The sequence below is a fragment of the Lepidochelys olivacea genome (genome assembly GCF_965140295.1).
Source record: "Lepidochelys olivacea isolate rLepOli2 genome assembly, chromosome: 1".
In the NCBI taxonomy this organism is placed as follows: Eukaryota; Metazoa; Chordata; order Testudines; family Cheloniidae; genus Lepidochelys; species Lepidochelys olivacea.
The window spans coordinates 42,266,266-42,284,923 of record NC_140411.1 but is presented as its reverse complement, the minus strand read 5'-3'; the positions used below and the strand labels follow the sequence as shown (position 1 = coordinate 42,284,923).

The following is an 18,658-nucleotide window of genomic DNA, read 5'->3' as shown; positions in this document are numbered from 1 at the left end:
AGCTGGCAGAGACATGAATCACCACAGGGCTGGGGACACCCCAGTCAACGGCTCCTACCCTGAGCCAGGAGCAGATGGGACGCCCCCTGCAAGGTGTGGCTGGGGCTGTCAGACCCACCCCTAGCAACCTCCTCCAGCTGCAGAAAGCTCAGCATCCTGCCCCCATCACTCCTCAGGTGCAGGGGTCACTATATGGGGAGCTGTTCCCCCATGCAGCTGGACCTCCCATACCCAGACACTCCTGCCAAGCCTCACACTGTACACCCAGAACCCTCCATACCTGAACCCCCCCCACTGAACCTCAACCCCTGCATCTAGACCCCCCTGCACCCAGACCACCCCCCAGAGCTCCCTGCACTCAAACCCCAGTGAGCCCCCCATATGACCCCGAGCCTCCACATCCAAGCCCCATTGTCACTGCCCCCTAACTAGCTGCACTTAGACCCCCTCCAAGCATCCACAGCACCCAGATCCCCCTGCTGAGTCCCATTGCCCCTACACCTGGAACCAACCCCCCAAAAGCCTCTGCATCCAGATCCCCCTACTGAACTGCCTGTACCCAGACTGTACAAAAAAGAATCCTCTCACCACACACAGAGCCCCTCCATACTTGGATTGTGCCTGCCCCACTCCTGGTGCAGAGGAGCGGGGCCCCAGGGTGTTTCTGGCACAGGCCCCGGCCTTGTACTGTGTCAGGGTTGGGTGTGGTCTCACCACTGTGTCCATGTCCCGGGTGGGGAGGCTACAGGGTGATCTCCCACCTTAATACAGCCAGTGGCCTGTGCTCCCCCCTGCCATGCTGGAGCCTCTGCATTTATTTATTGACAAAATTTGAAAAATTTGAAAATATTGTGCATAATTTTTAATTTTTTGGCACAGAATGCCCAAAAATTTCACGAGTAAAATTCACTGTAGAAAAAAATGGGTTCACACAATGTAAGAATCCCTGCCCTGGAGCATTTGTAATTTAAGTTAAGGAAAACCAGACCAGACAGACAGCAACACCATGAAAGCAAATATGTGAAAGGACTATGACTACAAGGCTGTGGGAGTGAGGGGGAAGAAGTTGCATGTGCAGATAGTATTCTCATACATCCTCCTAGTTGAGAGTAAAGGCCCGGACAGGGGCACATACATCCTGGATATAAATGCATTGCTGCATAGATGGTGTTGACAAGAGGACTTCGGCTTCCTCGACCATGGGATGCTGTTCTGGGAAGAGATGGGTCTAATAAAACATACCCATAAGTATGACTAAATCCTTACATTTAGTTATGAGAAACTCTTAATACTAACATGGCCTCAATGCCTTTTGTTTCTCCAGATTATTTTTTAATCTGGAGAATTTTTTTTTGGCACAGATACTATTATTCTTACATATCAATCTGCCCAGACTAGCATAATCAGACCACCTCATGGCCACATCAGTTATTCATGTTCATTTCATAATAAAGCAGAGTGACTTGGTAGGAAAACGCCAGCAATAATACTGGGTAACCTACTAAGATTGCTTTTCCCCCAATTTTGAGGAGGACGCTAGTGAAGAAAAATACTCGTTTACACTGACCCTGCCCAACTCCCGTTACCCAACAGCAATTGCCTTACAGCAACTCCCACTGCCCAAATGCAGCATGGCCCTATACAAAACCCCTTCTTTGTAACAAAAGATAGGCATACACTGGAGATGCATGGAAAGCTTTCACTGTGTAGTGAGCTAAGATTAAGGAAAGAAACCTCACATTTTTCCCTGTATGCTTGATTTTAATGTCATTAACTCTACATATATTAACAGAAGACAAATGTTCATCTGCTTCACACCCTTATCCCCACATTTTTATACCCACTACAAAATTTTCAATAACAGGTATTGAACAGCCTGCAACAGATCAGATGGTAGACCACTGCAAATATGCCAAAAAGTAAACAGATATGATTTAAGAGTGTGTCCATTTTTTAGTCACATTCAAGTGGTTTAAATGATCCGCAACATATCTATGTTCAGGAAATTTAGATATCAACTGGCTTCTAAAGGTTTCCCATTTTGCAAGTCTCCGCTCTGCATTATGTTTATATTCCTGCTCTGGTGTCATGTATGGTCGACTCAGCCAATATTCATTCTCGGCTTCAACTTCCAGCCTTTGAATCATTGAACGCTTCATTGAAAGAGTAACCACTCTTGGTCTTCTGTATTTTCCAATCCATTGTTTCCCAGGAATCCTTTTTCTGAGCAGTGCTGTGGTCAGAAACATTACCTTAAAATAAATAAGATTATATATAAGCTTTTTAATTTATTATGAATCATTAAAGCCATCTTAGAAATAACACAAGTTTCTGTACAATTAAAACACTTGCTCAAAACACTTTTAAGCTATTAGAGCAGCCTTTTCTCTGCCTTTCCCAACCTTTACTCTGCAGCAGCACACCTTGAGCTCCAGGGGCTCTTCCACCGGCCAATGGCTGCAGGAGAGAAAGGGCAGAGGAGGGGAGAGTAGAAGAGAGGGAGATTGAGCTCTGATTGGTTGCTCTGCCCCTGAAGGAGGTAGGGCAGTGAGACAGACAAACAGCCAGTCAGAAGGCAGCTTTCCCCCCCACTCCTTGTTCTCACATTTACTTTTTCAAAAAATTCCAGGACACACCTGTCCAACACGCTGGTTGGAATCTGTGAAACACTGTATTAGAGTAAAGTGTTACAAAGCTGAACATTTACAAACTTGCCACCCTGAAATAACCAGCATTCAGACAGATTCTATGGTGATGGATGCATCAGAGTTTCACAGATTTTTTTTAAAAGGTCAAAATGGATCATTAGATATTCTAATCTGATCTCCTGTACAACACAGGCTACCCAGTTATCCCCGCATCCAGGCCAATAACGTCTGTTTGACTAAAGCATGTTTTCCAGAAAGGCATCTGGGATAGTCTTAATGTGAAGACAGACATATAATCCACCACTTTCTGTGGTTATTCATCCTCCCTGTTTATTATATGCCTTATTTCTAATGGATATTTGTCCAGCATTACCTTCCACTCTTTGGTTCTTGTCAAAGAACTTTTTAGTACCTGGTATTTTCCTCCCTGTAAAGATACTTACACACCACCGTCAACTCACCTCCTGATTTTTAATGTATTTATTGATTTTTAATTTAGCTAAACATTAAGTCTCTAACTGTAAAGCACTTTTCCCCACCCTTTCATCATTTTTTGGCTCTGTGCATCCTCTCCAATAACTTTTTGACTACGGGGGCCCCTGAACTAGATTCCAGTATCAGTCTCCCCAATGCCGGGAAAGGGGCATTTACACGTTCAAAGCTTGCAGCAGCCCGCTCTGCCACAGCCGTACACTAGGCGCTCATCTTGAATTGCTGCTTCGCTGCCCCCCTTAAATCCTCGCCGGAGTCGCCGCCTTCTGGCACGCGGGCGGCCCCCGGGCGGGATACGCGTGCCCAGGGGCGTAGCCTTGCACCCTGCGGCGCTGTGCGACTAGGACCCCGCCCCAGGGAGCGGCTCAGCGGCCACGTGTTAAGGCCCCGGAGGCAGGGGAAGCCGGGGCTCAGGAGGCCCGGCCGGGGCGCGGGGGCTACTCGCCCGCCGAGCCGGAGCTGCGGGGCATCACGCTAGAACCGCCGGGGGCCGGGGCTCCGCGCGGGGGCCGCAGCCGCGTAGGCGGCAGCGGGGATGGCTGCGGGCTGGCACAGGCCGGGCCGCGCGAGCTAGGGAGCGGCAGGCCCGGGGCTGTCCGCGCCTGGAGCCCTTTACCCTAAGGCGAGGTCCGGCCCCGGCCCCCCGGTCACCGGCTTCAGTTCACCGCAGCCCGGTCACTTCCGCGTGGGCCGCGGACAAGACGGCAACGGCGCAGCTACGCTAAGCGGGGTCGTCCCAGCGCGAGCGCGACGCGGGCCGCCGACGCTCGCTTCTATCGCGAGACTAGGAGCGCCTCAGCGGGAGGGGCGGGGCCTGGCCGCGCCCAATGGGGTTGGTTCTGCTCGGGCTTTCAAACAGTGCGCGGCGCGCGCGGCGGCGGCGGGGGTTCTGGTTTCTGTTCCAGCCGCAGGGGACGGACCCGGGCGAGCAAACCGAGAGCGGCGGCGGGTAACGGCTCTGCCGCGCGCTGTCGGGTGGGGCTGGGGCGCCTCGTCTCTGCCCTGTGTCCGGGCTGCCGGGCCCTACTGCCGCCGAGCTAAGCCGGGAGACAGTCCGACCGGCGCGGGCGCAGACACTGCGAGGAGGGGAGTGCTGGGGCCCGGCGGGGTCGTTAGCTGAGCCCTGACTCCCCCACCCATACGCGCGGAGGGGAGGGGTGGGTGTGATTGCATTAGTGGAGTCGTCCCCTCGCGCGCCCCCCCCCCACAGACAGACAGATAGATACATGCGGGGGGAAGGGGGGATTTTGCCTTACCTGAGCTCCCCCACAGACATGGGGTGAGGGGGGTATTGCATTCGCCCAGCCCCCTCTGCAGGGCTCCGAAACTACTTTAATTCGCGCCATACCTTAGTGCGCCCCCAACATCTCCGATAGCACGTGCCACCCGGTCGGGCAGTGTCCCTATCCAGCATACCACTGGCGTCCGGAGGGCAAAGGGGCCTGGGTGTAAGCGCTGAAACCTCTGGATTCGCTGTCATTGCAGAGATACAAATCCCAGGACATTTGTGCTTTTCCCGCTGGGAGCGTTCCCAGGCCCCTCTCCCGCAACTGGTGTGTGAAATGCCAGGTGCACATTACTCCTCTCTGGGTGCGTTTATTGGGGCGCCTTAATTGGCCTAAGTACTTATGGACTCAGTAAAATAAATGCCTCAGGAAGCATTAAATGTGTGATTATAACAACCTCTTTAAACACCTCCACTTTCTAGACAGTCTGTCAAAAAGAAACACTGTGGAGCTGCCACTCGTCCTGTGTGTCTTGTAACTTGAGAAACACCCATGAAATGGGTCGTACTTGACATCCTCATCTGTGTGGCTTTTTCTTCTTCGCCTACGCATAACACGCCTCAGGTGGCACATGACTAGGATTCATCACCGAATAGGGTCCACTGGTTGGCTCATTAGCTTCCCCAGGCTGGGTATTAACAGGGATTGCGATGTCAGTGATGATCCATGCCCCCTACGTGCCGCTGGACTGCTGTCGATGGCTTGACTTTAACTTGTCTAATTTACATTTAAACTAAATTCCTGCTAATTCTCATCTGGCCTATTGGTAAACATGAGCCAAAGTCCCCTTGGCTTCCCTCTGAATGAAATGTAAGGCAAGGACAATACAGAAAATGAAAAAAATGGTATTCGTGAGAAGGGGGTAAAATGGCAGAGGACTCTGATGGGGGAGGTTTGGTTGGAAGTGGGGACTTTATTGGGACATGCTGCCCTCTTGAAGCTTGCCTTGCTCCTCAACACCTTCCAAACTGGGCCCCTGGCTACAGTTGCTGCCTAAATTGCACAGCTGTTCCCCCTGCTGGGAGGAGGCTGGAATTGCAGCTAGCTAGTTCTTTAGCCGGAGAGCTAGGTGGCTTTCCTTAATTTTATAGCCAGCCTTTATTTGCTGACCACCCTTCTCTCCCCCCCTGCCCAATTCCCCTGGGGGGATAGGAGGAAATTTCCCATGGGTCCCAAGTCTTCCAGCCCTGTTGTGGCTTCTACAGTGGATTTCTGTGTGGGAGCCCTTTGCTGTCAGAGTTCTCTGCAGCTGCATGTTTTGCAGCTGCTCTGAGCTGTCCCTGTATGTGTCTTTTTTTGGGTGAGAGGAGCACTAGCAGCATGACATGGAACTTCATAAGTTCACCTCAGTAGCTCAAGCTGTGCAGTTTGGTACTGTCACTGTGTTTGGTATGGGTCACCACTGAGACTGCCAAACTGAGGACAGATGTCCAGAAACAGAGCAGACACGCTCCTAACTGGTGGTATATTCTAGAATAAGATTTCACCAAGCCAGTTAGCAACAGTGACTCCTGTACCACCACACTAGTTATCAAGAAGCCAAAACACAGTTTCCTTAGGCATTCCAGTCCCTGACTTACCACCCAGACAACTGGATTTTTGTGATGAATGATTATTAAAACTAGAAATCACATATGAAGTTCTTCCAATCCCAATGGACCAGCCACCTTCCCCAGCTCAATATATGTTTTTAGGATCTTACCAAATACCACACTGCAGCCAATACCTTTACTGAACTAAAAACTGTTTGTTAATAGAAAAGAAGAGAGTTATTAAATGGTTAAAGGAAACATACATTTGATTTCAGAGTCTGTAGGTCAGGATAATAGCAGAGATGGTGATTCTGCTAGCGTGCAATAAAACTCCCTGGATCACCTAAAAAGATTGGGGATCATCAGTGTTTTTCCAAAGGTTACTTATTAGAAATCACAATCTAGAGCAGTGGAGCAAGAAAGAAGACAAAACAGTGATGTCACAGGCTCCTATTTTATACCCTAAGCCCATGTGCGTGGAAAGTTACTGGCAAAAAGAGGGAGTCTTAGATCACGTCCTTCATGCCTCACTGAACCATGAGGCAGCCATTGTCTGGTGCTTTCTGAAATGTCTCCAGGAGAGGCTCACTGGGTGAGCTGAGTCTCTTCAATGGCCCATCAGCACAGGGATGGCTAGTATGGATGTAAATTTGCCCTGTGGGTGTCACCCAAGAGCAAATCATACTTGATATACAAACACATAGCCCAGCAGTTCTCAAACTAATGGACTCCAAAGTGGGACGTGACCCCATTTTAATGGGGTCGCCTGGGCTGCCTTAGACTTGCTGGGGCCCAGGGCTGAAGCCCAACCCTGAGGGCTTCAGCCCTGGGTGACGGGGCTCAGGTTACAGGCACCCTGTATGGGGCTGAAGCCCTTGGGCTTCCACGTCCCGCTCTACCTATAGCGGTAGGGGTTGGGCTTTGCCCCCATCCCACCTGGGGCAGTGGGGCTCAGGTGGGCTCAGGCTTCTGGCCCCCCTCCTGGGGTTGTATAATACAGGCAGTCCTCAGACTTATGACGCAATTGGTTCTTGTAAATTGCATTGTAACTCGGAACTGCAATACACTCCATTGTGGGACCGAGCGTCGTAAAGTCAAAACCAATTGTCGTAAGTTGACTCAGGGTGTCAATTCAGAAACGTAAGTGCCATTCATCGTAAGTCGAACGTCGTAAAGTCGAGGACTGCCTATTTCATAACTTCAGATACAATGACGATACCTGAATTTAAACAGAATAATCATACTAAACATATAACTTTTCCATTGATACATGACGTACTTTGTACAGAATTTATTGCAATTTGTAACAGTGGTCACTGTATTAGTGTAACTAGTTATCTTCCTTAGTATACAGCATCACAGGTACAACCTAAGGCTAGGCATAGCAGGAAGCCAGCCAGCTTGGTGCCACATGAGAATACAGCACCCATCTGCCCAGCCTCAGTGCAAATACACTGCTAAGTAGAACTTTATGCCAGTGTGGCTGGTGATGTTATTCACCATCATGGGTCAATATGGCCAGGAGAGTGCATTTTGTTTCATGGGTGTATTCTGGAGCTCTGCACTGCATGCAACGTCTGTTCATTTGAGACTGAAACACTTTTTAGTTTTTTGGCATCCCATTTCCAACAAGCTCACACTTTGGTACCCCCTGTCGTAGTGGATATATGGAGTTCTATACAGTTGCATCTTTCAGAGATGACCTTAAGCCACTTATATGCAGTGTAGTTTGTAGCCATGTCAGTCAGTCCCAGGATATTAGAGACACAAGGTGGGTGAGGTAATAACTTTTATCGGACCAAATTCTGTTGGGGAGAGAGACACTTTCAAGCTATACAGAGCTCTTCTTCAGGACCTGAAGCTTGTCTCTCTCCCCAACAGAAGTTGGTCCGATAAAAGATATTACCTCACCCACCTTGTCTCTTGAAATCAGTTATGGCACTTTGTAAGAGTACGGTTTTCCTGTGGTATTCATGAGTAAAATTTCCTCTCATACTCCACTGCTCTGCTTCATGCTGTAGTTCGTTAGCTCTGGGTAGCTGGTGCAAGAGATGGCCTATGTAAATGTTAACTATTAAGTTGCTGATAGGTGTTTCCCTTGTTTTCTCTAGTGATTTTCTTCATCATGGAGGTGACAGGAAGTTTCTTCAGCAAACTGCGTGCTTTAGCTGTCACTTTGGAGAAAGAGGCTGAGCAGCTTGAACAAGCATTAAATAGAGAAGATACACGTAAGTATGTGAGAGGCTGCACCTCAAATCTGGTACTTCAGTGAAAGCTGTTAGCTTTGTGCTCTAAGCAAGAAAAACACATTACAAGAGAGGTCAAAGTATTTCCAACCTGCTCTTTTGTATGGAAATGCAGATTCTAGTTTCTGATGTGATCTGGATATTTGGATTAAGATGGAATGTTGAATGCTGAGAGCTATAGACTTTGAAGGCCACACGCCTAGTTCAAAACTTAACTTTTTTTGGTCTTGTAACTATTTTTCTTTGTTGAAATGTCTGTATGTTGTGGGTTAAATCTTGAATGGTATGTTCCTAGAATGGTCTTTTTTAACATTTGATATAAAAAAGGGAAAATTCATGATTATCAGGTGTGGAAACTGGCAAATTGTTTAAAAATATGATACCTCTCTTCTAGAAAATAATAGTGATGCAGCATTACCTACATGTGAAAAGTTTGTTTAAACTTATTTTGTTAACCTTGTTCACACATATTTAAGTTGTGGGTTGCAGCACATGTAGTGAAACTCTCCTTCGACATAAAAAAACCACTCCACAAGTGGCAGAAGCTGTGTCGGCAACATAAATTTTGCTGACATAAGTGATAGTGTAGACATAGCCTGAGTTCCTGGAGAAGATGCAGTAACCCTCCCCCAGGAAGAAGAATACAATCTCTAGTCCACAAAGATATATAAAATGTGTAGGTACAATGTATAAAGGGGATACAATAGTATCATAACAATACAGATAAGTCTCATCAAGTTGATAAAATAGTCCCCACGTATACTGCATGTGGTTGGAATATCTGTCAGTGTCCTTATTTCAAACTCATTCATGCACTTTCTTGATTAGTACAGATTTTGTCACTCTAGATAAGGTTTCTACATGATAGAACTACTTGGATGAGAAGAGACCTCTAGTTACAGGTTTCAGAGTAGTAGCCGTGTTAGTCTGTATTCACAAAAAGAAAAGGAGTACTTGTGGCACCTTAGAGACTAACCAATTTATTTGAGCATAAGCTTTCGTGAGCTACAGCTCACTTCATCGGATGCATTCAGTTTTCCACTGAATGCATCCGATGAAGTGAGCTGTAGCTCACGAAAGCTTATGCTCAAATAAATTGGCTAGTCTCTAAGGTGCCACAAGTACTCCTTTTCTTTTCTCTAGTTACAGGGGTTCTCAATTTTTTCATACATCTTTATAGATTTGTTGACACAACTGTGTAGAAGTTACCTTTCTTCTGATTCATGATCAGCTAACATCCTTACTGCAGTTGTGTGGAAAGGTAGCATTAGGCAAGTATTGAATTTTTAGTTCTCTTTTGACTAAATTTAGAAGCTACGAACAAGAATAGCCATTTCCATATAACCAGTCTGCTCTCCAGGGACCACAGTTTGTGACCCTCTTCTCCTAGTGGGTTATGTAGTCTAACTTTCTGTGTAATGGCAGAATTACATTGTTGTTTTTAAACTGTCCTTAACAGGTATCAAGTCTGGCCTCGAATATTGTAGCGGACCACCAGGTCTACTACAGTTAAGTCAAGACCAGATTGAAACACTACTCTCCCAGTAATCTAAGCACTTGAAATTTGGTGTTCTTCATGAGATCATGGGCTAGGGTTAGTGATCCAAATTTAGGGTCCTTTGATCAAGGGGTTCCTGAGATACAGTCCCCCCACTCAAAAAAATCCTCTTTTTTTTTTTAAGATTGGCATATTCTACGAATGTATTTTTGCCCAGACCAGCGGCTCAAACCATGGCTCTGATCCTGGCACAAGAGTTTCATTCACTTGAAGGTTGCTCCCGGAGAGATGCCCACCGGCCCTTTGTAGTAGCAAAGTTCAGAACAGTATTAGCCAATGATTTCGCTTCTCCATTCTCCTAATGCTTGAACTAAATGGGTGCCTGTTAGCCCCATGTTCTCTCCTCCCATGTGTATGCCAGGATCTGGGCGACTGAGCCCCTGCCCCTGACTTCATGTGAGCTGGCATCTGGGGCCCTTGTCCTCTCTGTGTGGGTCAGAGCCCCTTTCCCTGCCCCCTTATCTGAGCCAGCATCTGGGAAAACCCTGCCTTTTTGAGTATGAAGCTGAGAATAGGTATTCTGGGAGCATGCACCAAGAACACAAGGCTGACACTGGGATAAGGAGTTGATAACAGGCATGCTTGATGCATATCACAGGCTCTCCAGCACTGGGAAGGGGAGGGGAACACTCATTGACATAAGTGGAGCAGTTTACACATCTCAGGGCTATTGTTCCAGGCTGCATTCATTTCCATGAGGTGTTCTCATTCAGCTGAGACCATTACATTGAGATAAATTGGACACTGTACACCTCTGAGTCTCCTATGCCTTCAGGTTATCTTGTTAATTTATTTAAAGAATGTTTTAATTTAATTTAAAGAATGATTCTTCTAAGTGTTCTAAGATTTGATGCATATCCAGATTATCTTGAATTATTTTTGTTTTAAGGAGGTGTATGATAGGATTAATGATCCAAATTTGGGGTCATTTTAGCAGCAGGTTCTGAGATACAGTCTACTGGGGTGGGAAACAGCTTTTCTTAAAGTTCACTGATTCTATCAATGTGATTTTGTTCACATCTGGTTTCTAATATGCTAATGGTTTGATGGGATGGACAGTATGACCTGGAAATGGAGATGAGTGGCAGGGTGACTGGGGGAAATACGGGCAGGGGCTCCCATAAGCCCCACATTCTTCCCTCAGATGTGTATGCCAGGATCTGGGTGGTCTGAGCCCCTCTCCCTACCTTTGTATGTGTGCTGGGATTGGGGAGTGGGGCTATAAATTTCAGGGAATAATGAGGGAATGGGAGAGAAGAGATACACACACCAGTCTTCTCTTAAATGCATAAAGTTCCTGTAATCACAATGTAATAACATTGTCAAGTTTTTTAGATATAGACCATGTCTGAGATTTTTCTCACAGCTTTGTTTGCTACTACACAGTCCTAGCATTTCAAAACACAACCATTATCCTCATTCCACCATAACAAAACATAAGGGTGGGGGGGAGTGTAGGCATACTTAGGAATCCCTTGGACTTGGACTCAGAAAACTTGGGCTCTATTCCTGACTTTGCTACTAGACTGTAGGATGACTTCGGTCAAGTCACTTTAACCGCTCTCTACCTCAGTTTCACCATCTGTACAATGGGGATAATGTTTCACTCCTTGAGATACAATGATGAAAAGTAATATGTAAGAGCAAGGTATTATTCTCATTACCTGGCCACAGGAACATCTGGACTGGACATCGATATAATTGTAACTGTCTAAATGACTGCTAGCTTCTACCAACAAGGTTTTGTTTTGTTTTGTTTTTTAAAAAGAGGAAATTTAAATGGCAAAAAAAATTAATGCCAAGTTAAAGTTGCTCAGTGGTATCTTGCCGTTCCCGAACGTCAAATTCAGCCACACTCAAACTTGTGAAAACCAGGAAATACAGTTCTACCGTACTTGCCCATTCAACCGTAACGCATACTCACACTCTGCCTTTTCGCTGAGCTGAACAAGAGCTACCTACACCTGCTCTGCACTAGTATACTTGGCCTACTCTACACAAAGAACACCACATCTGCTAAATTTTACAACCCCTTCAACCTCTTTTTTTTACAAACCCTTTACCTTATGCACACAATACCAACTAACACTATACCTGTATTTACCCTTCATTAAACTCAGATCAGGAGTTCTCTTCCACCTAACTGCAGACTATCTCCCCCACTAGTGACACAAACTACATAAGTAAATTACATTACATCCTTCCCATGCCAGTGTTGGTGCACAGGGCAGAAACTAGTCTCTTCCATTCTTCTCTGTCATTTGCTCTTGCTTCCATCTGCTCTACGGTGTCAATCAACTGTTTTGCCTGCCCTTCTAAGGGTTCTTCCGAAGGTTTCTCTTGGGCAACCTTGTTTCCTCAAACCAGTTGTTTTCCACTTGAAAGCTTCATGTGGGAATCTGTGTGTTGGCATCCAGAGTTCTTGTCCCAAATATGTGCCGTGCTTCTTTCTGATTCTGATGGCAACAATTGGCTGGTTGGTGGTTTCTCGGACCTTGTCTTTGTAATGAAGTCTTTCCAACCAATGCCCAAAATCTTTTATGGGCACGTATTTTTGAATGCATCTAATTTTCTATCTAATGTTTTGGTAGATAGCCAGCTCTCAAAGCCATACATTCGCACAGAGATTATATTTGAATTGAAAATTCTCAGTTTTGTTCTGATGCTATATATGTAAGCTTGGAAGGATTAGATATTTATTGCTACATGTCAGTAAATGCCAATTTCACGATACACACACACAAACTGATGAAAAAATATTGCTATAGATGATAATTGAAACTTACAGATGGGCAAAGTAAGAAATTCTGCTTGAGAACTGACTAGAGTTTGATTTAAAGTTATTTACTTCATATATTTTGACGTGATATTGACAATTCGTGTTTTAATGGTTATATAGCTTTAAATTTTTGAATCTCAACATCTGCTGTCATTAAATAATTGTCTGACACCCTGTATAATTTCTCACAACTGAAATTTTAAATTAAGAAAAATTAAAAATGTTTAAAAATAAACTGATATTTCTGTTGAAATGATATAAAATAAAAAGTTCTGCCAAGCCTATGTATTTCTTTGATTACCATACGTTGTTAAGTTTAGTAAATGCTGTGTTGCCTTTCCTACCCTTGATCTCACTTCCTTCGTGAAGTCTCTGTTGGCCAATATGGTGCAGCCTAGGTAGGTGAACTGTTCTACTTTGTTTTTGCCTTCTCGTGTGATTTTACTGCTAGATGACTAAGCTTCAACAATGTTTGTTTTAGCATACTAATCTTGAGCCCTGCTTAGCCTGGTGTTTTTTCCAGATTGTCTATCTTTGTAACTTTTCAGGAGTGTCACTCAGTAGTGCAATATCATTAGCAAAGTCTAGGTCTTCTAGGCATTTGCCATGCTATATCAGTGTTTGCGTTGTCAATACCCTTTTTCATTATCCAGTCTATGACAATGCCAAACAGTGGAGATAAAATGTAGCCCTGTTTTATGGCAGTGTCCAAGTTGAACTACCCTGTCTGGTTGTTTACCCTTACAGAGCACTTTGCATCTCTGTACGTGGCCTTGATAATGATGACAACTTTGGCTGCGATTCTGTAGGACTGAAGAACATTCCACAATGTATGTCTGTGCAGGCTGTTCAAATGTCTTTTGAAAAATCAATTAAATTGATGATGAGGGGAGCTTCCCAGGTTAGATATTCTTCTATGATGGTCCTTAGTATAAATATCTCCTCTACACAGGATGTCTTGGACCTGAATTCTTCTCTAATCTTTGCATCTACTGCCTTTCTTCGTGTTACTCAGCGGAAGGCTTTCCCTACAACTGAGTAATGTAACTTCTCTCCCATTTTTGCACTCAGTAAGATCACCTTTTTTGGATATTCTGACAATGATTCCATCTTTTCAGTAGTCATTAGGGGGTCTCTTTTTTCCCAAATCTTCATTGACCAACTGTCTGTTTTGTTACGGTGATGGTATCAAGTTTTTAGCGCTTCTGCTGTGATTTGATCCTCTCTCAACACTTTATTTTTCAGTTTCTTGATTGCAGCCTGTACTTTTGACATCTCTGTTGGGCCAATGTTTATATCGAGTTGATCCAGTTTGCATGTTTCATCAAAATCTGATGCTGAAATGGAGCTTGGTCTGTTAAGAACTCCTTTGAAATGTTCTGCTCATTTGTTTTTCTGGCCTATCTCAGTTGTAAGCATTTTTCCATCTTTGCTTTTTATTGACCCATTTCCTATTTTGAAATTTTCACTTGGTAAACAACTCTGTGACTTCCTATCATAGCAGCATTGCCATGTTCTTCTGTCAGAGAACAGCACTGTATGATTGACATTTTTAGGAATCTAGTTTGGAGTCTGGAGTATATGGTGCACTAGTTTATATGTTCCCAATTGATGGGTCATTACCTTGCGTAGAATCTGCCATAATGAGCACTATTCCCTCTAATTGTTTGTTGTCACTATAACCTGAATAAATGAGATGTGGCTTCTCTTGCTTGAAGCGCTTATTGTCTGCACTTGTCAGTCTGCTCTTGCTGATGCCCAGAATTTTGAATCTAACATTGTCCATCTCCTTCATGATCTTTGATATTTGAAACATTCTCATGTTTCAGTAACAACTTTGAAGTGTTTTCTTGCGGCCAGCATCAAATTTTTTAGGGTCCAGGTTTCCACAGACTTGGTTTCACCAGGTGCCTTCATGCAGCATGCAGGCTCAGCAGTGTTCTCTGCTGATGAGCCATTTTTATCAGAATGATACCTTGGTTCCCTTTCTATAATCAGTGTGGGTTTTTTATGAGGCTAGGTGGTTAACCTTGTGCTCAACCCTCCCCACTTTATTCATGCTTGGGATGAGCAGTCACATTAAAGTGCAGCGGGCCAGCTTAACCTGCAGAGTGCAGTGCTGAAATTAAAGATGCTAGATTTCTCAAGTACACTTGCATCTCTTTGATCACACACTCAGGGGCCAAGAAGAGGGACTCTCGAATCCCCAGAGACTGCAGCCTCCTAGGTTGCCTCATATCACAATTGCACCTCTTCCAAGCTGCTCCAACTAATTTCTCCACCATTCAGTACAGCTACATCTAACACAACGAACACAGCTGGGGTGCATGCAGATAATTCCCAGTAGTTACTGCCAGCTCCAGGTGGGCAGAGTTAAGATTGCATGGGCAGGTATCTCAACTTTGTATTTCTTGGTTTTCACAAGTTTGAGTTTTGCTGAACTTGGAGTTTTGGAGGAGTATGAGATACCACCGGGCAACCTTAACTCTGCATTAATGAAGTTTTTTGCTATTTAATCTTTGATGACAGTTCAGTACCTTGTTCCATTACCTCTAATCCTTAAAGTCAGTAGGTTTTAATTACGTTTTCTGTTTCATGTAAAACTATTGCTGCTTGTCCTTATTGATCCAGTCTGTCCTATGCTATTTGTCTATCTGCATTGCTTGCTTTCTTTATAATATATCTGCACATTTGATTCAAAGTTTTAATTTGATTTATCAACTCATACTTTTCCTGGTCTGTACATTGCCGTGTCTTGTCACGTAGCAGATGTTCCCTCTTGCTTCATCTATTCACATTAACCTTAATTTCCAGTATAAGGGACAAAGTCTGCCTGCTTTTGACTTCTGCATGCATAAGTGAGAAACACTGGCATCTGTATGCAAGCAGACAAGTCAGATGAATTGATACTTGATTCTGCTTTTTGCAGGTATAGATGTTTGTATCCATGTTTCTGCCAAACTTAGTTGAAGGTTAACACTGGTAAGAGGTGAAATTTGGCACAGGTATCCCACATTTTCACGGAACATTCTGATAGGAGTAGATTATACCTGTGGTGATACTGCTTCTATAAACAGGACCTTCTAGCATCATTCACTGGAGCAGTAATGGAGTGAACCTAAATTGATCCTCATCAATTTCTCTCCTCTTCCCCCTGTGGCTTTGCATCCTGTGCAATGTCAATTGTCACACTGCAGTCTTATGATATGTGGGGCATTTGGTTTATAATATTACACTTGGTTCTTTTTTATATATTTATTTATTTGTTTGTTTTTGTTTTGTTTTTCATGTTGACTCTAATAAAACTATATGTCTATGGTAGAAATAATTGAGATTACCAACTAATTTAATGAAAAGATATTAACCTCTGTTTTTCCTCCAAAATCGTTTTCCATTAACATGCATATTAAAGAATATGAAGATGAATCTCCAATGAGAGTTTTACATGACCTGCATTGTGAAGTCAGGACTCTAAAGGTAATGACTGACTCATCACTTGCTTGTCAAACTATACAGCAACATATCTTTTTATTTTCCATAACTTTACAGATTATATATTAAATATTTTACAGTTCTAACTCATGAAGGTTAACAACTCAGAATTTGACTTGTTTTCTTTCAGTTTGCAAGTCCTAATTATTTGTGTTCCAAACTAATTATTTAAGTAAATTCTTTGTTTATAGAGTTGGTGGCACTGAATTTATAAGAAACCAATTTGTGCATTTCATGAAAGAGAGACCCAATTTCAGTAAGCAAACAGGTCCCAGTTTCAGGCTTTCAGATGATGATTGAAAATGGTAAAAAGATTTTTAAATATACAAATATTTTGTCTACTGTCTTATCACTCTGGTATTTAAATATTGAATTCATAGATTCTAAGGCCAGAAGCGACCATTGTGATCATCTAGTTTGACCTCCTGTATAAGACAGGCCATACAACTTCCTGAAAATTATTCCTAGCACAGATTTTTTAGAAAAACATCCAGTCTTGATTTTAAAATAGTCAATCGATGGCGAATCCACCATGACACTTGGTAAAGTGTTCCAGTGGTTAAATTGACATTTGAATTGACAGTGTGCTGAATATTCCGTAACCCAAAATTTCTAACAAAAATGTTCAGATAGGGAGAAAATTGTAGCACTGATGGAGTTCAGATTAAATGTACTAATATATACCCCAGTAAACATGTTAGATTGCTATAAGAATTTTATGGTGAACCACATAAAAATACAATGGAAAATATGGAAGAAACTTATTATCATTGTCTAATGGTCTGTTCAAACTATTCAGTGGGTGTTTTACTCATGACTTCAATGAGAGCAGGCCCTAAGCAATTAAAATCTTCTAATGTTCTCGTTTGTTTGACAGATCCATCACTCTTAAATTTCCTCCCTTCCCCACTATCTGGCATTCTAGCCAGCTGCAGGTATTCTGGCTGAAATATGCAAAACGGCCGTATCCAGTCCTGGAGCCTTAGATGAGAAGAAATGCTTCCTTTCCACAATCTGGAACTCTAACTCTACTTAACTGCTGTGTCGGCAATGCTCTGATCTTTTGCCTCCCATAATATCAGAGCAGCAACATCTCAGGACCTTTCCTCAGTGAGAAAGTAGAGACAAGGACTGAGAATTACAAATTCTGTTTGAAGTCAACTACTAAGCATCTTAGATTAAAACTTCTTTTTTAAGAGCTTCCACTATCTACTGGTTAGTGTAAAATATGGTGACAGTTGTGATATAATGTTCTGTCCTGCCAGCAAGTTTTAATAACTCTTCATTTCTGCACACTGGGATTGAATTTAAACTAGAATAGTCTATTTGAAGTACTGACTCGTAGGGAAAGTTCGAGCTCTCCAGTCCCCAAATTCCCAACACGTTTTATTGCTACCATAACTTGGTACATATTTTTATATTTCTGCTGTAGGATATACTTTCAGACATAAAAAGAAAAGGAGTGCTTGTGGCACCTTAGAGACTAACCAATTCATTTGAGCATAAGCTTTCGTGAGCTACAGCTCACTTCATCGGATGCATGCTCAAATAAATTGGTTAGTCTCTAGGGTGCCACAAGTACTCCTTTTCTTTTTGCGAATACAGACTAACACGGCTGTTACTCTGAAAACTTTCAGACATAAGCATGTTGTTCCATATAGCAAGGTAACAGGTGGAAATTGAAGGTTGTGAATATTGTGTTCCACTTCCTTCCCATTATCGAAGCAAAAAAATTTTAAAAATGAGTTTGTACACTTTTTGGTTTCCTTATTAATATACAGAAAACTTTGTGAAGCTGGTATAGTTGTGACACATATACTTGACACAAACTCCCAAAAGCAATGAAATGAAGTTAACCCACCTAATAGTACATACTCCTCTCCATCATGTATAGGCACCTATTTACCATTACCACAACTACCGTACATAGCATACCACATCCATAACTGCCTCACTCAACCCAGCCTTCTTCACATACCTCTTTAATCAAAGTACCTCCTCCCAACATTATTAGTTGTGGATATTAGGTAAGAGTATTGGGTTAGTAGAGGGTAGTTTGGTAAAGTGGGTGGTGGAAGGCTGGATTCCCTAGGACAGAGTTATAGTTGTGGTACATGGACTGATGCACGGTAGTTTTGATAATGATAGGGTTTGTGCCTTTGGGTGGAGGAACAGAACATATGTACTGTTAGGTGGCTTAACTTTTTATTTACTGCTTTTGTGTCAAATAAGTTGTGTGTAGCAACCAAACTACTTCACAGCAAAGATCTGTGCATTTCCTAGGTTTGTAATGATTAAGCAGGGATGGGGAACTGGGTAAGGGCAGGAAGCCTGCGTGGAAGCAGAAGTGCAGCTGATGATGATTTTATCTATCGGCTCATAGGTGCCAACAGCTGCACATATTTATTAACGCTTTTTTTTACTGGCAACTTTGGTGAATAAACCTTCAAGGACAACAGCTGAAAATTACCCTCAAATGAGCTCAGGTATTAAGGGGCTGAGCTAGCAAAAATATGCAAACTCTCATTAACAACAGCTACTGTGCCAGAGGACTAGAGAGTAGCAAATGTTGTATTTATGTTTAGAAAACGTTCTAGGAGTGATCTGGGGAAGTATATACATGGT

The 18,658-nt window shown here is 43.5% G+C and overlaps 2 protein-coding genes across 5 annotated transcripts in view; one reads left to right on the top strand and one right to left on the bottom strand.

Moving 5' to 3' along the window:
* Positions 1 to 1,740: 1,740 nt before the first annotated feature.
* On the bottom strand, positions 1,741 to 3,893 carry MRPL57 (mitochondrial ribosomal protein L57). The gene is made up of 2 exons (XM_084610159.1): positions 3,757 to 3,893; positions 1,741 to 2,252 (listed from the first exon to the last, which is right to left on the bottom strand). Exon 2 carries the CDS (start codon positions 2,247 to 2,249, stop codon positions 1,935 to 1,937), a length of 315 nt encoding a protein of 104 aa, XP_084466285.1. The 5' UTR covers positions 2,250 to 2,252; positions 3,757 to 3,893; the 3' UTR covers positions 1,741 to 1,934.
* SKA3 (spindle and kinetochore associated complex subunit 3) overlaps positions 3,841 to 18,658 on the top strand; it is a 26,909-nt gene continuing 12,091 nt past the window's right edge. Inside the window, exons 1-3 of one of the 4 annotated variants that reach the window (XM_084609800.1) lie at positions 3,841 to 3,972; positions 8,070 to 8,186; positions 15,954 to 16,018. In XM_084609800.1, the coding sequence (XP_084465926.1) occupies positions 8,084 to 8,186; positions 15,954 to 16,018 (168 nt within the window). In that variant the 5' untranslated portion in view covers positions 3,841 to 3,972; positions 8,070 to 8,083. The other 3 variants (XM_084609799.1, XM_084609801.1, XM_084609802.1) reach the window with 3 other exon arrangements.

What these genes read in the sequence shown, in the direction of transcription:
- MRPL57 (XM_084610159.1), bottom strand. Translation starts at nt 2,249, where the DNA reads ATGTTTCTGACCACAGCACTGCTCAGAAAAAGGATTCCTGGGAAACAA.